Below are 21,502 nucleotides of genomic sequence, written 5' to 3'. Positions count from 1 at the left end.
GGGGCCTGTGAAATATAGTTGTGGGAGTAATATGAATAAGGTGGAGTAAATATTGCTAGACTAAACATACATGGTCCAATCAAAGCACACATTTCACAAAAGATTATTTAAAAAAAAAATAAAATTGTTACAGCTTTTCTGTTTACCGTGTTTGGTATTCGAAGGAAACAGCATAAACTCAGGAGGGCATTACAGACTGCAAACACTTAAAATATACATATCTAAATCACAAATACTGGATGCTAAGGTTATGGATTTTAAAATGAGGTGTAAACATAGTGTAATTTAGCTGCATTAATGATATGACGTCAATTTCCACCTAATTAGATTTTTCGCCATCTTAGATTTTGACAAAAACTGTTTTTTTTAACTTCGCCTCCTACAAATCTTGACCAATAATCACCAGATTTGGACCACATCATCTTCAGAGTAACCCTCACAAAAGTTATCAGAAGAGTTTTGAATACTCCAGGCGGTTTGTCCGTAATGGGCCCACAAATCTGACCAAACAGGAAGTGAGGGTGTATCTCAGCAACGACTTTGCGCAGTGAGACAAAACTTGGTAGGCAACTTCAGGACCATGACCTGAGGCCATGCAACAAATTTTGTCCTTCCTACTGGTCTAAAGTTACAAAAACATGCTAAAAATGCTTACATCTAACTGCCATTTTTGCTAATCCTCCTTCAAATAGCATTATTAATAATGACAACAATGGAAGGTCATCAAAAGGATAGTAAAGCAAACGTGTGTGTGATATTTTGCCCCATCATTTTTATTAGGCCATATTTTCATTGTCAAACTATTGAAAGATTAAAAGTCTTTGAATGGCTTATTGCTTTTATAAAACTGTGCCAAAAACAACATGATAAAATCTAGTGTGCAATACGAATCATTTATTATTATTAGCAATAAACAATTCTTTTGCCATGGAATTTTCTACGCAACATGCAATGCTTAGGGGATTCTGTGAACAGAACAAAGGCTGAAGTGCAACGATTTTGTTGGATTAAAAACCTGGCGCATGAATACACAATGATCGTGATCTTTCGCAACGGCTTCGAACGCGGCTCAGCCAATCAGATTTGAGAACCCAAGCGATCCGTTTGAAATTAGACTTTTATTTTGACACTTTGCGTTTAGCCAATATCACGTGCTTTAGCAATCTTTATTACTCATCAGTAGCTTATCAGCACAACCTGTACTTAATTAATTTAACGGTGAAATAAAACTGCAAATACAGCGGAAAGCTACGCACCTGTTTACATATTAAAGTTATATTTATCTAACTAATTTTAAGTGTTCTGCTGTTTTATACTTAAAAGTCAGGCTGTAAGCGCAATAACAACTGTGGATCATGTGATCATGGTTCCTTTAAGTTACTTTGCTTTAAGTAATAGCCTACTAACACCGAAGCTGTGCTACTCGCTAATTAACTAGTTTATTAGCTAGGGGGAAAACTATAAAATGCTAAACGAATAGCAGTTTAGCAGAAACCTAGGTGGGTTCTTATGAGACGAGACGACACAAGACAAGGAGGCATCTGGAATATTTATTTTCGTTAAACGCCTTATCAAATTAGCTGTAGTCAAATATTCGCGTTATTATATGGAGCAGGAGTTTGTTAAGATATCGTTACTAAACTTTCGCGAACCCTAGTGCTTAAATAATTGCCCTTTTACAGCAGCTAACTAGCGTTTCAGAGCTTCAGCTAGTTGGCTGGCAAACAAACAAACAAACCAGCCACTATGACTGAAAAATCCTGTTAACGTAGTTAGCTTAAAAACTTACAAGGGGTTGAACCTTTTTTATTTTTTAGGTGAGCTATGACTCTAATAGGAAACTTATTTCGGGTAAGTTTATACACTTAGGCGACTGTCGAGGCTGTTAAAGTGGCGGACGGGCACAGAGCCAGACTGCACAAGCATTTACGTTAGTGTTATTACACTGTAGCTGACTAGCCGCGGCTAACGCTCACTCACACTCCGTCATCCTGAGTCAGCTGACCTCGGGTGAGCACCAACACCGGAGCAGAGCCAGCAGCCATGGATCAACTCAAAGTCAAAGACAGGATTCTTGAAAACATATCCATGTCTGTGAAGAAGGTAAGCGGCTTGTAGACGAGTATTCAGAGCACACGGTCATTTCTTACAAGTAATTTAATGATTTGTTTTTGACATTCGCTGCGTCGGAATTTGTAAACACTCGGGCCTGTCGATTTGGATAAAGCTGCTCGGTCATCACGGGAAAATCATTTATATGGCGTATTCAGCGTTAGTTAAAACACACAGCTGGTTTATTAGCTGTGTTCTATAGCTCCGTGCATATTAGTCGTGTTTGTACCGTCATGTGTCCTGCATAGATGTGAAAGGAGTTGTTCTGAGACTGCGGCAGAGGAGAACCATCTCTAAAGCTGCTGTATAGATATACCACACTCTCTTTACATCAGACTGCTGTGTGAAGATATACCACACACTCTCTTTACATCAGACTGCTGTGTGAAGATGTACCACACACTGTCTTTACATCAGATGTTATTGTGATTTATTGTAAGCTAAAGGCTACAGTAAGGGTGTGAGGAAAGCTCTGTGCTCTTGCCATACGTTTTGTAGAATTGTGTACCGTTTTACTCCAGGAAGTTCATATATTTTAGTTCCTTGCTCTCATTCTCATCTTTCTAAATATGTGCACAATGCCTGCACATAATCCGGTTTCCATACTGACCCAGAATTGTAGGTCACGTGATAATCAGGTGTTTGATATTACTAATCTTGCTGTGTTTTGAGATCTGCTGAATTTCATGTTTGTTTAAGCAAAAGTCCAGCATAAACACTTAAACAGCATAAAATTCTAAATGTTCAGATCTAGAAAAAGAAAGCTGTATTTAACGCTGACAATTGTTCTTTCATGTACAGTATGAGGTTTAGCCTAGTATTAGCATCACAGTAACTGTTTACATGCACATTAATATACTGATGATAATTGTAACTTGGCAATATTCTGATTAGTATCGAGTCACGTAAACGCCACGATCTGGTTGCCTGATTCAGGTTAAGACAATATTCGGATTCCCCAAATTCTGATTACTAATATGCCTGTTTAATCGGAAACTTATTGCATGTAAACACCTTTATATAGAAATGAGATGTATGCGCATGCTCGGTCCACAAGGAATCGTCGGTAGCGTCGGCAGTGTGTCAAATCTCCTGGGAAATAACAGCAGGAAAGGAAAAGCAAGTGTAGCTTGGCATACTTGCAACAAGCAAGCATTTATACAGGAATATTCGATGACTGCACGCATATAAAGATTGTATTTGGTATATGGCTGCAACTCGAATATAGACCTCAAACAGAATTTGATGTGTATGTAAACATCGTCAGCGAATAAAGCCTATCCTGGGAACACTTGGTGCGAATTGGGGATACACCCTAGGCAGGGCACCATGTGCACACAAATTCATAGCCTTGTTCACATCTAGGAGCAATTTAGACTTGACGGTCCACCTACTGGTATGTTTTTTTTGGGAGATGGAAACACTGGAGAATCCAGAGGAAATGCACAGCCACGGGGAGAACATAAACTCCACATAGACAGTCACTCGAGCTCAAGGTTGGAGCAGGGACCCTGGAGCTGTGAGGCAGCAACGCTACTGGCTGCACCACCATGCTGCCTCATATAGGATATAAAAGTCAAAAATGTTTTCATTTGTCTAGACCATCGTTAGTAGATTTTGGGGGGGGGAGGAGATCATTTGGCAAACGTAGTCAACTTGATTGATGTCGCACTACACCTTTGTCATTACAGGTGCATCTAAAAAAAAAAAATTAATATTGTGGAAAAGTTCGTTTTTTTTCTCTCTCTGTAATTTACTTAAAAAAGTGGAACTTGCATATATTCTAGATTCATTACAGAAAGTGAAATATTTTAGGCCTTTTTTTTTTTTTGTTTTAGTCTTGGTGGTTATGGCTTATAGCTCATGGAAATAAAAAATCCAGTATCTCAAAATATTAGAATAAAGAATTTATAATGCAGAAATGTCGACCTTCTGAAAAGTATGTTAATTTGTGCACTCAATACTTGGTCGGGGCTTTAATCCTTTTGCATGAATTACTGCATCAGTGTGGCATGGCATGGAGGCAATCAGCCTGTGGCACGCTGAGGTGTTTATTATGGAAGCCCAGGTTGCTTTGATGGCAGCCTTTAGCTGGTCTGTATTGTTGGGTCTGGTGTTTCTCGTAGATTCTCTATGGTGTTCAGGTCAGGCAAGTTGGCTCACCAATCAAGCGCAGTAATACCATGGTCAGCAAACCAGTTACTAGTAGTTTTGGCACTGTGGGTGCCAAGTCCTGCTTGAAAAGGAAATCAGCATCTCCATAAAGCTCTTCAGCAGATGGAAGGATGATGTGCTCTATAATCTGGTAGACGCTGCATTGACTCTCGACTTGAGAAAACATCAGTGGACAAACACAAGCAGATGACATGGTGCCCCAAATCATCAGTGACTTTGGAAACTTCACACTGAACTTCAAACAATTTGGATTCTGTGCCTCATCACTCTTCCTCTAGACTCTGGAACCTTGATTTCCAAATGAAATGCAACATTTACTTTCATCTTCCTCATGATTGTGGTTGTGTACTGAACCAGACTGATGGATTAAAGGCTCAGGAAACCTTTGCATGTGTTTTGAGTTAATTAGCTGATTAGAGCTCTTCTCAGGTCAACATTTATAAATTCTTTATTGTAATATTTTGGGATACTGGACTTTTAATTTCCATAAGCTGTAATCAAGATTAAAACAAAAAGGCTTCAAACTTCACTTTGTGTAATGAATCTGTAGTGAAAAAGTTCCACTTTATGAATAAAATTACAGAAAAAAATGACTTCCACAATATTCTATTTTTTTTTAGATGCACGCGTATATTTGAAGTTAAATGATAAGCTAGATATAAATGTAGTCATTGGGTAATTAGATCAGTTAAACAATTGCATGTTCTGTTGACTAATATGTAATTTCATTCTGTCACAAAACTGTCTTAATGGCCATGTAATATTTCTTATGCATTTATAAATTTGTTCTGTCTTTTTTTTTTTTTTTTTCTTTTTTTTTCTTCCTCTATGCAATGGTGATGTGGGTTGTATATATTTGCTAAATGTTGTCACTACAAGAGGAGTAGTATTATTATTTTTTTTTTAAACCCCCAGTTGCAGAGTTACTTTGCAGCTTGTGAAGATGAGACACCGGCCATCAGGAACCATGACCGTGTTCTCCAGCGGTTATGTGAGCACCTAGACCACGCTTTATTATATGGGTAGGGGTGTGTCCTGTGGGTTTGCATATTTTTGCCAAATATATAATCATTAACATAAATGTAAATGTGTATTTTGTTTGCATTGTAGGCTGCAGGATATATCATCAGGTTACTGGGTGCTTGTCTTGCACTTTACACGACGAGAAGCCGTTCGACAGATTGATGAACTTCAGCACATAGCCACCAACCTTGGCAGAAGTGAGACCTAATTCATAAACTCTCTGTTAACTGACCGCATTGGTCCAAATTGGGGCAGATCCCACAATATTTGCTGAAATATTCATTTGTGTTTGTAGGCTTATTTTGTGTTCAGTTTAAGCATAGTTCTGTTGCTGGAATGTAACCTGGATAACTTCTGTTTCCCCATAGGTCGAGCATGGCTGTACCTAGCACTCAGTGAAAATTCTTTGGAAAGCTATCTTCGTCTTTTCCAGGAGAATCAAACACTTTTGCATAAATATTACTTCAAGTGAGTGTGATGTATGACATTACTGTAGTGAAATTTATCTACAAGTCAACAAAGTTTTACTGGGGGTTTTTCTGGCTTCTTCCAAGATGATAAAATGCGTAAATAGGCAGAAATGCACTTAATGCTACTGTCATATATAGTGTGATTCAATTTGGAGTTCTGATTGGCACAGAAGCCACATTTCTTTGATTGGGACTGACTAGTACAAAGATTGTCTCCTTAGCTAGGACTGACTGGCGCGGCGGCCACACTGCCTCCTCTAGGACTGACTGGCGCGGTGGCCACGCCGCCTCCTCTAGGACTGACTGGCACGGCGGCCACGCCGCCTCCTCTAGGACTGACTGGCATGGCGGCCACGCCGCCTCCTCTAGGACTGACTGGCACGGTGGCCACGCCGCCTCCTCTAGGACTGACTGAAGTCTATCAGCTGTTAAAAATGCAAGGCTGCCTGCATTTGGGTTGGTTGTGTTTTTACACCCTTAGAGTTTTGGATTTCTTTTTTGGCTTTGCTTTTTGTAGAAACAATTAGAGATGTGGTCCTTGTTTTCCAGGAATGCCCTGGTTTGTAGCCATGACCATCTCACTTTGTTCCTTACGCTTGTTTCGGGGCTGGAGTTCATCCGCTTTGACCTTGAACTGGTATGTTACTATTCTGCCCACTAAACTTTAATTATTTAATGAAAAGAATGGCAACCTTGTCCAGGGGTGGACAAATGATGATAAATTTATTAGCTATCCCATGTGCAAAATGGCATGTAAAAGCTTAGTCCCATGTTTTGGTTGCCTGGAAACCTAACTGACTATCCTAAAAAAATGGCCTTTTTTTTTTTTTTTTTTTTTTTTTTTTTTTGGAGGTGTGTTGCTTATAGCAGGACAGTTTATTTGACAGTTTTGTGCTGCAGTTTAAGTTTCATCAGTGTTTCCACATACGTGAATGTTCCTGATTTTGAAAGCATTGCCTGTTATCCATTAACACTGTTTATTCCACCTAATAATAATAATAATTAAAAAAAAAAAAAAAAAAAAAAAATTTCTACAACAGCTGAGGTGCAAGCTGGCTGTTAGTATCACAACAGACAATGGGATTTGGACTGAGTAGTGTGCTCTATTGTTATAGCATTGAGGTGCATCACACCCCCATGAAGTTTAAACATGGGTCCATACAAAAAAACAAACTGTTCTTTGCAAGTACTGAGGTGTAGGTTTGTTTTTTCTTTCTGGTTTGTAAACATTTGTGCCCAAGAAAATGAGGAATAAAAAAAAAACAAACTAGTATCTTGGACATGAAAACTGCTTGTTCCAGCACCCGGGCTAGTGACTTGTCCACCCCTGCTGAGATTAAACTCCTCAAGAAATTATGCATTATGTAGTGTTTTTAATTAGTTCTAAAGTATAATCCAACTTCATATCCACCCCATATTTTGTCTGCTTCTAGGATGTTCCATACCTAGATGTGGCACCTTACATGCCAGACTACTACAAACCACAGAATCTCTTGGATTTTGAGGAGAGATTGCCCAGTTCTGATAGCCTGTCTCTGCACTCATTCAACTCCACTAATCTTGAGTGGGATGACAGTGCCATTGCTCCCTCAAGTGAAGGTAATCTCTTTTACATGGTTGTACCTCCTTCTCCCTAACCCTTGTCTCTTTCTTTCATTTCTCGTATCCTACTATATTTTTCCTGTCTTTTGTGTTGTATTTTTACTATATGAAAGATGTACATTTCATTAATTACAGAATTCACAGTTCCTCATGTAGTATCCTCTATTTCACCTGATATTGCTCACGTCGGTGTATATTTCATGCCTTTATTTCATATTCATATACATCTTTTTGGTTTGTCCGTCTCGCCCCCTTTTTCTATCTGGTCATTTTTTTCTGTCTAATGTTGCGTCTTATCCCTCCTTTTTTTTGTAGATTATGATTTTGGTGACATCTTCCCTATGTTGCAGTCAATGCCAAATGCAGACTGGGAAGGTGGGACATGGTTATTTCCCACAGCCATCATGTCTTCTTTCCTTCCAGTTCCCACATCAAAATCTCACATCTCGCATGCTCATTTTCCCATGGACTTGGCTAAGGACGCATGTCTGTGTAGCTTTCTATTGTCAGTCATTATAGGACCTGTATAAAACTGCCTGGCTTTTGCTGAGTTGAAAGCAGTCTGGTATTGGTTACATTTCCCAGACTTTTGCCAGAAATTAGTTGCAGTAGTTACTTTTAATGTTGTGTAACTTTAATGGTAACTGAAGTAGGGAACTTGGATATGTGATGTTTTAAAGGAGAGGGTAGTTGGGTACTAAGTCAAGCTATATCACTGAGCAGAGAAATCATTTCAGATGATTATACAGGGTTCTGCACTAAAGCATACTGCAAAAGCTTTTTCTTTCTGTCAAACTTGCCTTGCCTGGTGTCAGCTTCTCCTTCCTGTGTATATAGCAGCTCTACTTGTGTGGTAGTTCTGCATGTCTGTGGCCTGGGTTGAACTAATTTTCTTGAGCATGATCCATTTCTTGAGCTTGCAAAAATCAAATGGACTGTTAGCCTTATTATTCCCCTTTTTTATTTTTATTTTTTTAATTATTTTTAATAAATAACCAATTACTTGGTACAAATGGTCCAAAGCAGTACAGAACTTAACAGTATACAAAACTTTGATAATAACCAAATACAATTAGTGAGAAACTGGGTATCTGCATGTTCTTAGTAAGTCTACATTTGCCAGAAAGTAAATGTTATAGGTTCATAATTTAAATTCTAAAAGGTGTCCGACTCTAAATTGTATTAATTTTGGGCTTTTTAGGCTACTTTGACCTGATTTTAATTTTCCTTAATGCAATCTCCCTTGATTCAGCTTTGAAACCATTTGCCCTAATCACATACACACTTTTTGAGGTAGCATATACAAAGACACATGAATTCAGCCAAATGTTCTCTGGATCGCAGTCTCTAACGCTCAACGCTTCGCATACTTTCCTGTCTTTTAGTTTTTTCAGCTTTGATACTTATACATTCTGTATAATGCTTTTCAGTGTGGTTGAACCCAGGCCTGTACCTTTCTATTTTGAAAGGTATAGTTTGTGCACGTGTGTGTGTGTGTGTGTGTGTGTGTGTGTGTGTGTGTTTGTCTGTGGAATTCAGCAGCGGTGTCTACAAATGCACTTTCAAGCTCTAATGTTGCTGGAGTAGTAGAAGCGCTGTTGCTGCTTAATACCTTTGCTGAACTTATATATTCTTCCATGATTTTGAAAGTTTTATTTCTTTCCCTGACAGAAGGCGATCTAACTGACCCAGTCAGTGGTCCTCGCTCCACAGCCTCAGACCCCCAAACAGTAATCAGTGACTCTGTGGTCAAAACAGCAGCAACTCCAGCCAGGAGCATGTCTCTGTCACGGAGCCCCACGTTTCGCTACAACCCCTTTATCGAAGACTCGGACACTAACACCTCGGCAGATGTTACACCGGTACACGTAGCCAGTCACCGTGATGTTCCTGCTGGTGATGACACCGAGAGCACCAGCACAGAGCTGGAGGTCATTAGGTGTGTTCCAGGGTTTTTTTTTTTTTTTTTTTTTTTTTTTTTTGACTCTAAGGGAAGTGACCCACCAAACTGCTGGATAATTGTAGATACCGCAATCAGAAACTATTATACTGAATAGCACAGTGAGTACATACAGTAGTACAGTAAAACCAAATCAAAATGGTACACCATGTATAAGCAACAGTATCTAGAACTGTATACTGTTCTTGATATGCTGTTAAGGATAGCAGTATGCAGTTTGCCTAGTTGAATACATTCTCAGCTCTTTAAACCGTCTGCTCGGGCATTTAGTTGCAAGAAAAACATCTGATGAGAAGTTGAGTAATAAAGACCAGATGAACATAAGTTAAGCAATGACTCAACTGTCTTCTGTCTTCAGCTTCTGTTCTTTTCTGATTTGCTACAATAAATAGCCAATCAGAGAACTCCTCCTTCCGTCAAACCCTATACTGGTCCTATAATGCCAGTGGTGCAAGGTGATCCCTAAAATGCTGCGTATTGGGCAACAGTCGACGCTTTCCAGCATCCGTTGGTCAACACAGCATGGTGTGTCAGGGCCTTAATAGAGAAATGTGCAATTTAGATAATGTGAAGAATATCTACAGAACTAATTTGCACATTATTATGTATGGGTGGGGGAACCATGTACATTTTATGATATGGTTGCATCCAGCTTAAAATTTAAGTTAAAGGTAATGGTGTACATGCTCATAGGGAATTGAATAATCAATGATTTTTCTAAAGACTTTTTTAATAAATGTTTGTTTTTTATTAGGATGGTCAGAAGGAGGAAACCAGGTAAGAAACGCCGTGGGAGGGGATCAACTGACTCTGTGAGCAGTGGCCAGAGCATGCCCTCCCCAGAACAAGTAGAAACTGAGGAATCACTTCAGATTAAGTCCTTGGATGCACTGGATGGCTCAGCACGAGCAGCCACAGAGAATTGTGAGGACCAGGAACCTGAGGCCTTGCTGAGGCTCCCTGAAATGACCGACACCTCCATGGACAGTGTAGGCCAGCCACTCCGAGACGTAATGGACAGGTTAAATGGGGTTCTGGATGGAAAGAACTGGGAAGGACATGAAGAGGAGGCAGAGGATGGTGTGTCTGGCATTTATTCAGCCACATCTCCACTTCAGCATCAGCCCTTTCTGGAGGACGCAGGTGGGGAGCCTCCCGATCCAGACTCGCAGTCACGCCTTGTGGCCTCAGCAGCTTCTGCACACTTCTACTGCTTTACCCCCTACAGTGCAGATGCTGCTGCCGAGAGTGGTAGCCACCATGACTCTGCAGGGAATGGCCAGTCGCAGACTGTTTACAGTGGCCATGAAGATGAGAGAGAAGGAGAGACAACAGAACAAGATGCGTCCTCCAAAATAATAACGAAAGAGAGGGGAGATGTTGAGATGGAGCAGCCAAACGGTCCTGCTCATAATAAATCTGAAGAAAATGGAACAGGAGCAGGATCTGGTCAAGCAGAGAATTCCCATCCTGCAGAATTTAGGTCAGATCATGGGCAGCAGCTATTGATTTATGCCCTTCCTATCTTGTCATGCAGAGAGAATAATTTCAGCTAAAAGTAAATCTAGTCTTCCTTTGTTTTATTTTCAGGGTAGATAATAATCATCTACTACTACTTATGATCCATGTGTTCCGGGAGAATGACGAGCAACTCTTAAAGGTACATCTAAAATCTCTTTATAAAACGTTCCTTTTAATTCAAAAGTGTTTTTCACTCCAGGCCATTTCATTAAATCTTGACTTTCATTAGAACTCTATCATATCCAGATAGGGATTATCCATTTACAAAAAAAAAACAAAAAAAACAAAACAGGTGTAAATGCACCCAAGATGCATTCAGAAAGGCTTTGACTTCTAAACACAGTTTACCAGGTGGTTTCGGTCCTCCATCTTCAATTCACATTTGACAGTCCAAACCTTTAGTACTTTACTTTGGCACACATGGTTTAAGCTCTATGTTCCTGCCTAATAGTAATTAGAAAAAGTGCCACCACAAAAGGCAGGGTGATGTACAGTGCCCTCCACTAATATTGGCACCCTTGGTAAATATGAGCAAAGAAGGCTGTGAAAAATTGCCTTTTATTGTTTAACCTCTTGATCTTTTGTTCACAAAAAATTCACAAATACTCTGTCATGGATATCAAACAATTGCAAACAAAACAAAGGTTTATAGGGGGAAAAAAAACTTTGTGCAACAATTATTGGCACCCCTATGCCTTCAAATGTGAAATGTATTCCTTTTTTTTTTTTTTTTTTTATTAAAATACATCTGGGTGACTAGGAACAGGAAATTGTTCAACCATGACTTCCTGTATAAATGAGGTAATGCGTATGCCAAATTCCCTTTAGTCATTCATAACAATGGGTAAGACCAACGACTATAGCTGTGATGTGTGGCAAAAGGTTGTTGAGGTTCACAAAATGGGAAGTGGCTATAAGAAAATAGCACAAGCATTGAAAATGCCCATTTCCACCATCAGGGCAATAATTAAGAAGTTTCAGTCAAGTGGAAATGTTATGAGTCAACCTGGAATTGGACACGTGTCTATATTGTCCATACAATGTGTCTATACTCTTATCCAAAACCAAATTCGAGTGTCTTCAATTTGCCAAACACTATTGGAACTTCAAATGGGATTGGGTTTTATGGTCCAATGAAAGCAAAATAGAGTAGGGGAGATTTTTTTCCTGCCATGGCCATCCCAGTCCTCTGAATTCAAACCTATAGAAAACCTGTGGGGTGACCTGAAGAGGAGAGTCCACCAGCGTGGACCTCAAAACTTGAAGGATCTGGAGAGGTTCTGTATGGTGGAATGGTCTCGGATCCCTTGCCATGCATCCTCAAACCTCATCAGGCATTATAGAAGACTCTGTGCTATCCCAAGATAACAGCTCTAAGTATTGACTAAAAGAGTGCCAATAATTGTTGCACCCCTATATATATATTTTTTTTTTTTTTTTTTTTTTTTTGGATAAACCTGTTTGCAATTGTTTGATATCCATGAGAGATGAGAGTATTTTTGTGAATTGTTAAAAATAAAGGTTGAACAATAGACAATTTTCAAAGCCGCCTTTGCTCATATTTACCAAGGGTGCCAATATTAGTGGAGTTGAATATCCATGCACCTTTTCTTTTACATAGCAGTGGAAATGAGAAACAACACCAGAGCTCATTTACACATTATGCATAATACAGCAGTCAGATTTCAGCCCCGACAACCAGATTGTAAATGCTTCTGGTTCCAATTTTTCAGGACACATCCAGATAAAATGCACAAACGAAACTATCAAATCCATCATATTAAGTGTCTGGTTCAATTTTGGTTCATTTTCTGCAGATGGTGAGAATGAGTACCGGCCACATGGAGGGAGACCTGCAGCCTCTTTTTCTGCTGCTGACAGACTGCTATATATACTTACTGCGGAAAGGTAAGCCTGTTATCCACGACCTAATAAAGCAGACCATCATTGTGGTCATATTAATTAGATAAATACTTAACATGGGCTTTATTCTGTAATTGTGTGCTACTCTTTCAGGAGCAGCAGACAAGCCGTATAATGTAGAAGAAGCTGTGTCCTACAGTGAACTAGACTACATATCTGTGAGTTGATGTCTGTTATTTAATAAGATAGCATTTAATTTCTTTTGAAGCCAGGTTTGCTAATAACATTCACAATGGTGTGTCTGTGTGTAGGAAGTACATCCTGCAGCAATTATTTTAACGTGTTATTAGTATTAACGTAAGTTGGTTTTGTTCCTCAGGTGGGTTTGGACCAGCAGACAGTCACTTTGGTGTGCACCAACAGAAGGCGGCAGTTTCTTCTGGATACTGCAGATTGTTCACTCACTATGTTAGTCTGTGTTATGCTTTATTTAAATTATCCATTAATTTAAATGCCTTATTGTTACATATAATGATGAAAAAATACCCTTAATTTTATTTATTTTTTTTTTATTAATATTTTTTTTATAAATCTGGGGCTGTTACTGTTCAGTTAAAGTGGGGGTTGCTCAGCTCCTGTCCTGTGCTTTCTCTGCTCTAACACACTTGGTAATTTACTGACTAGTCGAACTGGGTGTCTTTAAGCAGTGAAATAGCTGACTGCTGGACAGCACTTCATTCAGTACTAGAGTTAAGCCTACTGATGTAAAGTGAAAACTGATGGTGTATGTTTAAACGGTCCCCTTGTTAAATTCTCCTCCATCCCCTCTCCACATTGTAGCTGGTTCCTCAGCATTCTGAAGTCTGCAATGATGAACGGCTGTACTGCGCTGCCTTACCCTGCTGTCCTGACAGATGCAACTATGGAGAAGCTGGCTCTGACTAAGTTTGTGTGCCAGGAGTCGCACTGTGAGGTATGTGGAGTAGGAATACCTATAACTTTGAAATATAAATACAGTGTAATTTTTATGCATAACATTTGCATAATTATATGTAGAATTTTGCATACTTCATCTGAACATGGCAATGCTTCTGCCTTGTACTACCTCCAACAGTACTTTAGATCATAAAGACTATATAAATTTAACTATATTATTGCAAAATGGGTTAGTGTTGTCGCTACATAATCTAGTTTTTGTCTGGTTTGTGTTGCTGTAGATAGTGTTTAGTGTTCACTTCCTGAATGTGTGCAGGTGTCAGAGGTCAGTATTCGTCTCTATTCCCTCGTTCACTGGGAAGACCCCATGGACATGGGTTTGGGCACTCCCACCTCTCCGTCAGGCTCAGGGAAGTCCAGCAGCACCAAGGAGGGAGCACTTCTATATCGAGCAGGGACTTCATACCTGGGGAGGGAGCTGTGGAAGAGTTGTTACCTTGTGCTCAGGTACAGCAGCAAGGACCTATTCAAGATAAAGTATACACATTACCCTAGTGATTAAACCATATGTCTGTTTTTACACATGCATGATGTTGATCTGATCAGTGGTGGCAACCTCTTCCTGTATGCTGAAAAGACTGATGTCACGCCGCTGATGTCAATTACCATGGGGTAAGCATGTTTACCTGATTCAGTAGTTCTTGGCTGGTTTTGCTAGCTGACATTTATTTATTTATTTATTTATTTATTTAAAAGTGTATGTCTCTCTGCCTGCGCACTGCAGGGGTGAGCACTGTGGAGGCTGCAGACGTTCAAACAGTGTGGAGAGGCCACATGCATTCCAGGTGATTCTGACAGCACGTTCTCCTCTAGAGCTGAGTGCTGAAAATGAGCTGGACATGGCAGAATGGATGCAGCTCATCTGTCAGGCTGTGTCTAAAGGAGTAAGTTTAGCCTTGGATTGGTGCACCCACAATCAGCCATTACATTTTGTGTCGTCGTCCCCCCCCCACCCCCCAAAATCTAGCACAAACCACAGCTTTTATTAACAGTTTGCATATTGCTGTGTAGAGACTGCATATTTAGCAACATTTATTGGGAGTTATTCATTTAGAGTACACAAGTTGCCTTCTGAGCCATTATACTACTATCTGCATAAAAGCACTTTGTATTCTAAGCTCATTTATGTTTGTTAAATTTATATATACACCACCGGTCAAAAGTTTGGAGACACTTGACTGAAATGTTTCTCACGATCTTAAAAAGCTTTTGATCTGTAGCTGTGTGATTTAAATAGTTGAGACTAAATAGTTGTAGACAAAAAATATAATTGTGCCAACATATTCATTTCTTTCATTAGAAAACTAACATTATTTTTTATATATATATATATATATATATATATTTTTTTTTTTTTTTTTTTTTTTTTACATGGATGACTTTGAGCAAAATATTCTGAAAAGCAGCCAATAAGTGTCCAGCATAGTTGGAAACTCCTTTAATGCTGTTTAAAAAGCATCTCAGGGAGATACCTCAAGAAATCGGTTGAGAAAATGCCAAGAACACATTTCTAGAAATTCTAGGCAAAAAGGTGTCTACTTTGAAGATGCTAAAATATTAAATTATTTTTGGACAACATAATTCCCATAGTTCCATTTGTTTATTCCAGAGTTTTGATGACTTTTTTTATTATTATTCTAAAATGTGGGGAAATAAATAAAATGGTGTCTGTGTGTATGTGTAATCTTGGTCTCTCAGGTGATTCCACAGGGAGCCGTGCCAACGCCATGTATCCCATGCTGCCTTGTTCTGACCGACAAGAAGTTGTTGACATGTCATCAGGATTGCCAGACCAGTTTTTTCCGTTCGCTTTGTGCAGCTGATATCAATGATGTCGCGGCTGTCTGCCTTGAGGAGGATAAAGAATATTGTGTTATTGTAAGAGAACGGATATTCACACCATCTCCTCATTTAGAGCTCCTCATTAACTTAATCTCACTAGAGCAATAAATACTAATGCATCACAGTTCACTGGTAGTACTTCTGAGCCTGCTCAAGTACAAAATGAAGTTTGTAGTGGGTGTTCATATCTTCATGCATGTAATTTATTGTGTGCGTGTGTATAGATAACATCTTATGTCCTACATTATCTGTATGCTTTTAGGAATTTGCAGCCGACCGGTCTCAGTTCCTCCCTCCATGGGTCCTTTATTTTAGTGGTTGTGGGGAGAGGAATCGGCTCTTGGAGGCACTTGATTCTGTGTGGACATCTATTTTTCAGGTAATAGTCTCAGCAAATTCTTTTTATTTATATAGTGTTTTTTATAATACTTATATATGCTTGTCACAGATACAGGGCTGTGAACAAGTATTTGCCCCATCCCAATTTCTGTGTATATCTCACACTAAATAGTTTTAGCTCTACAAACAAAATACAACATAAAACAAATGTAACCCGAGTAAACACCCAATAGCCCCCCCCCCCCCCCCCCCCATTGAAGCAAAAAAGGTGATTCATCACCCATGTGAAAAACTAATTCCCCCTTAAAATAAACATCTGGTTGTGCCTCTTTTAACAGCAATAACTGCAACCAAACGGTTCCAATAACTGGAGATCAGTCTTCCTTCTAGGACTAGGATTTACTCCTATGCTTTGGATCACTGTCTTGCTGCATAATCCAGTTGTGCTTGAGTTTCAACTTAATTGAAACTCATTTAGGATAACATTCTCCTTTAGGATTTGTGGTAGAGAGCAGAATTCATGTTTCCCTCAAGTATTGAAAGTTGCTCTGAAGCAGCAAAGCATCTCCACACCATCACACTTCCACCACCATGCTTGACTGTAGGTATGATGTTCTTTTTGTGGAATTCAGTGTTTCGTTTATGAATGATGATGTAACGGGACACTTCGACATTTAATATAAAATGCCCCCTGCCTTAGAGGTAGCACAATCCCCCCCCCCCCCCCCCCCACCGGCTGTCACGTGGTGATTACACCTCCGTCTGATGGTGACTGAGGTCATGTTTGGCATAAAAGGTAATGTTGACTCTGGATGTTGTGTTTAAAACTAGCGGTGTTGCATTACCTTCATTTGGGGAAACGGCTTATACTTCTGGTTAGCAAGAAAAAAACTTGTTTACAAAAAAACAACAACCTAGTGTTCCAATTGAGATGATACTACCCTTCTAAAATTCATACACTAGATGTTAAAGTGCATGCTGTAAGTGCATAGTGTGTATTATGTGATCTGGGACACAACTTTAGTCTGTACTGTCTGCCTTATTTCCGATGCATGTTTTTGCAACAGAAGTAACACGGTGAGTAAATGTGCCTCATTCCGTGCGCAGACCAACTAATGAGATTCGCTGACACAGATTTTCATAATTGATCATTAGGTATTGATTTATTTTAGTTGTTGTAGCTTGAAATTTTTCCTTTAAGTCAAAATAACTCTTGATTTAAAACAAAAAACAAAAAAAACAAACAAACTAATATTTGTAAGTTCTTTTCTAATGGAGATTGTCGTCTCCTTGACTGTTACGCAGGTCTCTCTGGCTCGTAAGGCTGTATTGGACGAGCTGGTGCAGAAGAGGTGCAGGGAGGCGCTGGAGCTGATGAGGAGTGCCTGGCAGAGGAGTGACAGTATACACAGAGGGAGGTGCCATAGAGAGCCATGGTGCTGAGAGCCTGTCATTCAGGCCAGAATAGACTGGGGGCAAGCACTTGACTCCTCTTCCTGCTATTAATGTATGTATGAACAGCAGGCTGTATAAGGACATAAACACACAAATTGCACAAATATTTGAGTTCTAGTGTACTAAACCTTTTGACCTAGACAAATGGGCAAAAAAAAGGCCAAGAATGAGCTGTAAACACTGTGCTTGAGGTGATTGGCTACAAATGGGAGTCATTAATGAAAATCTAAACGCTTCACAAATGTACAGTTTGTGTAAAGTGTAAATACAAAATGCTTAGTTAAGGTTACTTTCCTCCTCATAACGCTCTCTTTTTATTAAATACCTCACTAAAACCCATATGTATGCAAAGGTACTTGTTGATGGAATTCAATGGTTTACTGTCTTGACTGTTACTGAAACGTAACATGGTTATTTTTTGGCTGCTAAAGGTTGGTTACTGTTGCTGGATATACTGTTGCTGGATATATTGTTGAACCCACCTCCATATTCAGCAGTGCACAAAGAATGAAATGAGGGAGCAGGTTATGAACGAAAGAATGCAAGATTGCACATAATAAATTTGTTTTTTTCTCAGTTGTTCTCCATCGCTTTTACTCACATTATCTATACTGATTTTACTAATGGGATGAATGTAATTGCTGTGGGGCAATAATCCATCAGCCTGGATTAAGCTTTTTGTTTGTTACATAGATTTCTGTGCTGATTTCCCCCCCATGTGTTTCCTGTAAAAAGTCACTTTGTTTTCCAAGAAACTTTCTAAAGAAAGAAATGTGCAAGTCTTTGTCCCATTTTTGCATGGTGTGACATCCTGATATCACCGAACACACAGAATGGTACATCATAATGTGCTTGTATGCAGTTAATGCAATAGGCAGAGAAACTGTAATGTGAGAAATTCCATGCACAGTATTGCATTCACTTCCATTTCTTCCTTTTAGCTTTGTTTTTAGCCATTTACCCCCCCCCCCCCCCCCTTCTCTTCCCATTATTATTTAGTGCAAGTGTATCAGCACATATTGGGGCCTAACTCTCCTTTGGAAAGAGTAGCCATTTTTTTAATTATTATTATTATTATTATTATTATTATTATTATTATTCTCGTTGTGTTTTTATTTTATTTTGTATTTATGTTGCTTTAGCCAACCAGTGTTTTTAAGGATCGGTCTGCAAAACTACTTTTATGTCTGGCAGATCCCATCACTTGACTTTTACACAACCCCTTTGTTGAGACCCATATGCTCCATCCATTTACAACAAAAGGCCTGTTTGGTCATATTGTACATTTTACATGCAAGTGTGCAATTATACTTGTTTTCATTTCAGATCATTAATGCTTTCCCAACATTGTTATTTTAAGTTTTAAACATTTCCTTTTTAAATTGAATGGCCATTCCATAACTCTACCCTATGGTTGAGTTGCACTCTGGAAATACTTCTGGTGGGTGGTTTTTAAGGTGTGTGTGTACTTTTGAGGATGTTTCATGGGCTCTGATGACTTGATGTGATGAAGTAAGTTTTAGAACCTCAGGTTTCATGACGTTTGTCTGAATTAAATGTAACCTGTATATTTGGACATTGGCAATGATGGATTGCAGTTGAAATTGTTTAAAATCTCCTTTTTAAATATGTTTGTAATGTATATGTACATATTCTGTTTGTATTTAGTTGCTTCTTATTTGTATGTGTTGCCATTGTTAATAAGGTAATCCAATCTGCCCTAATACTTGATTTTAAGTACACTAAATGCTGCATGTCTCTTGTTTGGATTTTTTTTTTTTTTTTTTTTTTTTTTTTTTTTTTTTTTTTAAATAATGTTCTCTAATTTTTTTTGTAAATGGGGAAATAAAACAAATATAAAATATCCTCAGACTCATTAATGAAAACCAGAAGTGCTTGGTTTAGTTATGTTGAAGTTTTGATACACACACACACACACACACACACACACATCTTGAGTATACTGCAGATATACATTTCTTATCCCCACCCCCCCCAATCATTTAACATATCTTTGGCCAAAAGTATGTGAACCTGTCCATCCTCATGCAATACAGTATGTGGTTCTTCCCCAAACTGTTGTCAAAGTTGGAAGCACACAACTGTATAGGATGTATTTGTATGCTTTAGTATTACAATTTCCCTTCGCTGGAATTAAGGGGTCGAGCCCAAATGTTCCAGCATGTTTCTGTGCTATAGTATGGCCAAGGTTGAAGTGGAAGAATTTGAGTTGCCTGGACCTCAAACCCACTGAACAACTTTAGGCTGAACTAGAATGCTGACTGTGTCTCAGGCCTCCTCACTCAACATCAGTATCTGACCTCATTCATGCTCTTGTGTCAGAATGAATCCAGACAGCCATGCTCCAAAATCTAGTGAAAAGCCTTTCCAGAAGAGTAGCGGTTATTATAACTGCAAAGGGGGCCTAAATCTGGAATAGTATGTTCAAAAAGCACATATGGGTGTGGTGGTCAGGTGTCCATGAACTGTTTGTGTGTGTAATTTTTATTTTATTTTTTAAAAAGTCAAGTACTTAATATCTGAATTTAAAATCTCATCAGTTTTTGATAGTTCTGTTCTTTTCCAATACATCAAAAATGCAGTATTATATCCGGCATTGATTATGTGCTGTTATGCTGTACAACATATTGCAGTATTGTTATTGTTGACCCAATACTGTCACTGCCTCTGTGCTTAAATTTCAAGGCTACTGGATACTCACCATTAGGCACTTGAGCAAGGTACACAAAACTAATTAAAGGCACTATATAAACTTATGTTCTAGATAGAGCTTCTGTTCTATCTTTACTTCTTTCTTGCCCTTCTGCTCTAAAGACAATTTTGACTAACACAAAGCTCAGACTAATTCATAAATCATGAGAAACCATAATTTTTAAGGTTCTCCCACCATGTCTGGTTACGTAAATTTGTGATGGGTCAATATGAATGGTTTGGGCTAAACCTTTAATAAAAGATGTTACTGTTTGGTCATTATAGTTTCCAGAACAAGACAGTTTTCTATGTGAAATACAGTAAAATATTGTTTGTAAATGGTCTGCACTTCTATAGCACTTTTATCCAAAGCGCTTTACACTCTGTCTCATTCACCCATTCTCTCTCACACACACACCAACGGTAGCAGAGCTGCCATGCAAGGTGCTAACTTGCCATCGGGAGCAACTTGGGGTTCAGTGTATTGCCCAAGGACACTTCGGTATGTGGAGTCATGTGGTCCGGGAACCGGGTCTGTTCGGCAGTGACTAACTTGTTTTAAGGGTATTTCAGGCATAGAAGTTAATAACTATTGAGGACTAGACTTGTTGGCATCAAGTTCTACCTGTTCCTCATTAATCAGTAAATACAGTTAAAACTCATCATCCTAGAGGAGACGTATTCAAACTCTTTCTCGGTGAGGCTCACATTCTAGTTTTTAAAATATATATATATATATATATATATATATATATATATATATATATATATATATATATATATATATAAATAAAAGAAATTACTTCCTTCCTGACAAAAATACGTTATCAGAACTCAAACTACTTCAGAGTTGTTAAAAAAAATAAAAAATCAGGCCAAGTCATCCCAAGGCTTTTATTGACTATTATGAATTGACAAAAAAAGAAGCAAAAGAAGTAAATAAAACAGATAATGTAAATAGATAATATACAAATACAATAATTCTTTTAATAAATAAATATATATATTTTTAATAAATAAAAACAATTACAAAAAATTATCAATACTCAAACTACTGTAGAGTAAAAAATAAATTTGCTCAGCGTTTTAATTACTTATAATTAACTGTAAAATAAAAAATAGAATAAAATTAAATGATCACAAAAGCCTAATTGCTATTTAGAGAGTCCTATTAGAATCTTACACACAACTCTTTTTTGGTATTACCCCACCTCCCACTCCCCAAAGTGCCTTCATAACCCTGACCTAGAGTGATAAACTGTCTAAAACCAGTTATTCATTGTTTCTAGTTCCAGTGCTGTCTGTTGGCCAGAAGAGCTTATTTGGTCTTCACCGTATTACCACAGAGCATTGAAGACACCTCCCACTACTCTGCATCACTGCAGCAACATTACAGGCAGGGACAGGGTGGGAGCAAATGTGTGGCGCATGG

The 21,502-nt window shown here is 38.6% G+C and overlaps 1 protein-coding gene across 3 annotated transcripts; it reads left to right on the top strand.

Annotated features, from left to right (window-relative positions):
* Positions 1 to 1,365: 1,365 nt before the first annotated feature.
* plekhm2 (pleckstrin homology domain containing, family M (with RUN domain) member 2) lies at positions 1,366 to 20,752 on the top strand. Of its 3 annotated transcripts, XM_053643695.1 has the most exons (20): positions 1,366 to 2,103; positions 5,203 to 5,309; positions 5,398 to 5,507; positions 5,679 to 5,778; positions 6,330 to 6,417; positions 7,214 to 7,379; positions 7,698 to 7,757; positions 9,054 to 9,321; positions 10,097 to 10,825; positions 10,933 to 11,002; positions 12,681 to 12,771; positions 12,880 to 12,944; positions 13,106 to 13,194; positions 13,567 to 13,699; positions 13,979 to 14,169; positions 14,269 to 14,334; positions 14,447 to 14,606; positions 15,421 to 15,600; positions 15,827 to 15,943; positions 17,209 to 20,752. In XM_053643695.1, the coding sequence occupies exons 1-20, from the start codon at positions 2,044 to 2,046 to the stop codon at positions 17,344 to 17,346; spliced, it is 2,988 nt and encodes a 995-aa protein (XP_053499670.1). In that variant the 5' UTR covers positions 1,366 to 2,043; the 3' UTR covers positions 17,347 to 20,752. The 3 variants fall into 3 exon arrangements, with proteins under 3 accessions (XP_053499670.1, XP_053499671.1, XP_053499672.1); XM_053643696.1 differs by lacking the exon at positions 7,698 to 7,757; XM_053643697.1 differs by lacking the exon at positions 1,366 to 2,103 and having other exon boundaries at positions 3,759 to 5,278.
* Positions 20,753 to 21,502: the final 750 nt, after the last annotated feature.

Source organism: Ictalurus furcatus, chromosome 15 (assembly GCF_023375685.1).
Source record: "Ictalurus furcatus strain D&B chromosome 15, Billie_1.0, whole genome shotgun sequence".
NCBI lineage: Eukaryota > Metazoa > Chordata > Actinopteri > Siluriformes > Ictaluridae > Ictalurus > Ictalurus furcatus.
This window is presented reverse-complemented; position numbering and strand designations above follow the sequence as displayed.

Excerpts from the sequence above, each read along its gene's own strand:
- plekhm2 (XM_053643695.1), top strand. The coding sequence starts at position 2,044 with ATGGATCAACTCAAAGTCAAAGACAGGATTCTTGAAAACATATCCATG. Across the intron at positions 6,418-7,213 it reads TCCGCTTTGACCTTGAACTG|GATGTTCCATACCTAGATGT; the intron begins GTATGTTACTAT and ends GTCTGCTTCTAG. Across the intron at positions 14,170-14,268 it reads AGTTGTTACCTTGTGCTCAG|TGGTGGCAACCTCTTCCTGT; the intron begins GTACAGCAGCAA and ends TGATCTGATCAG.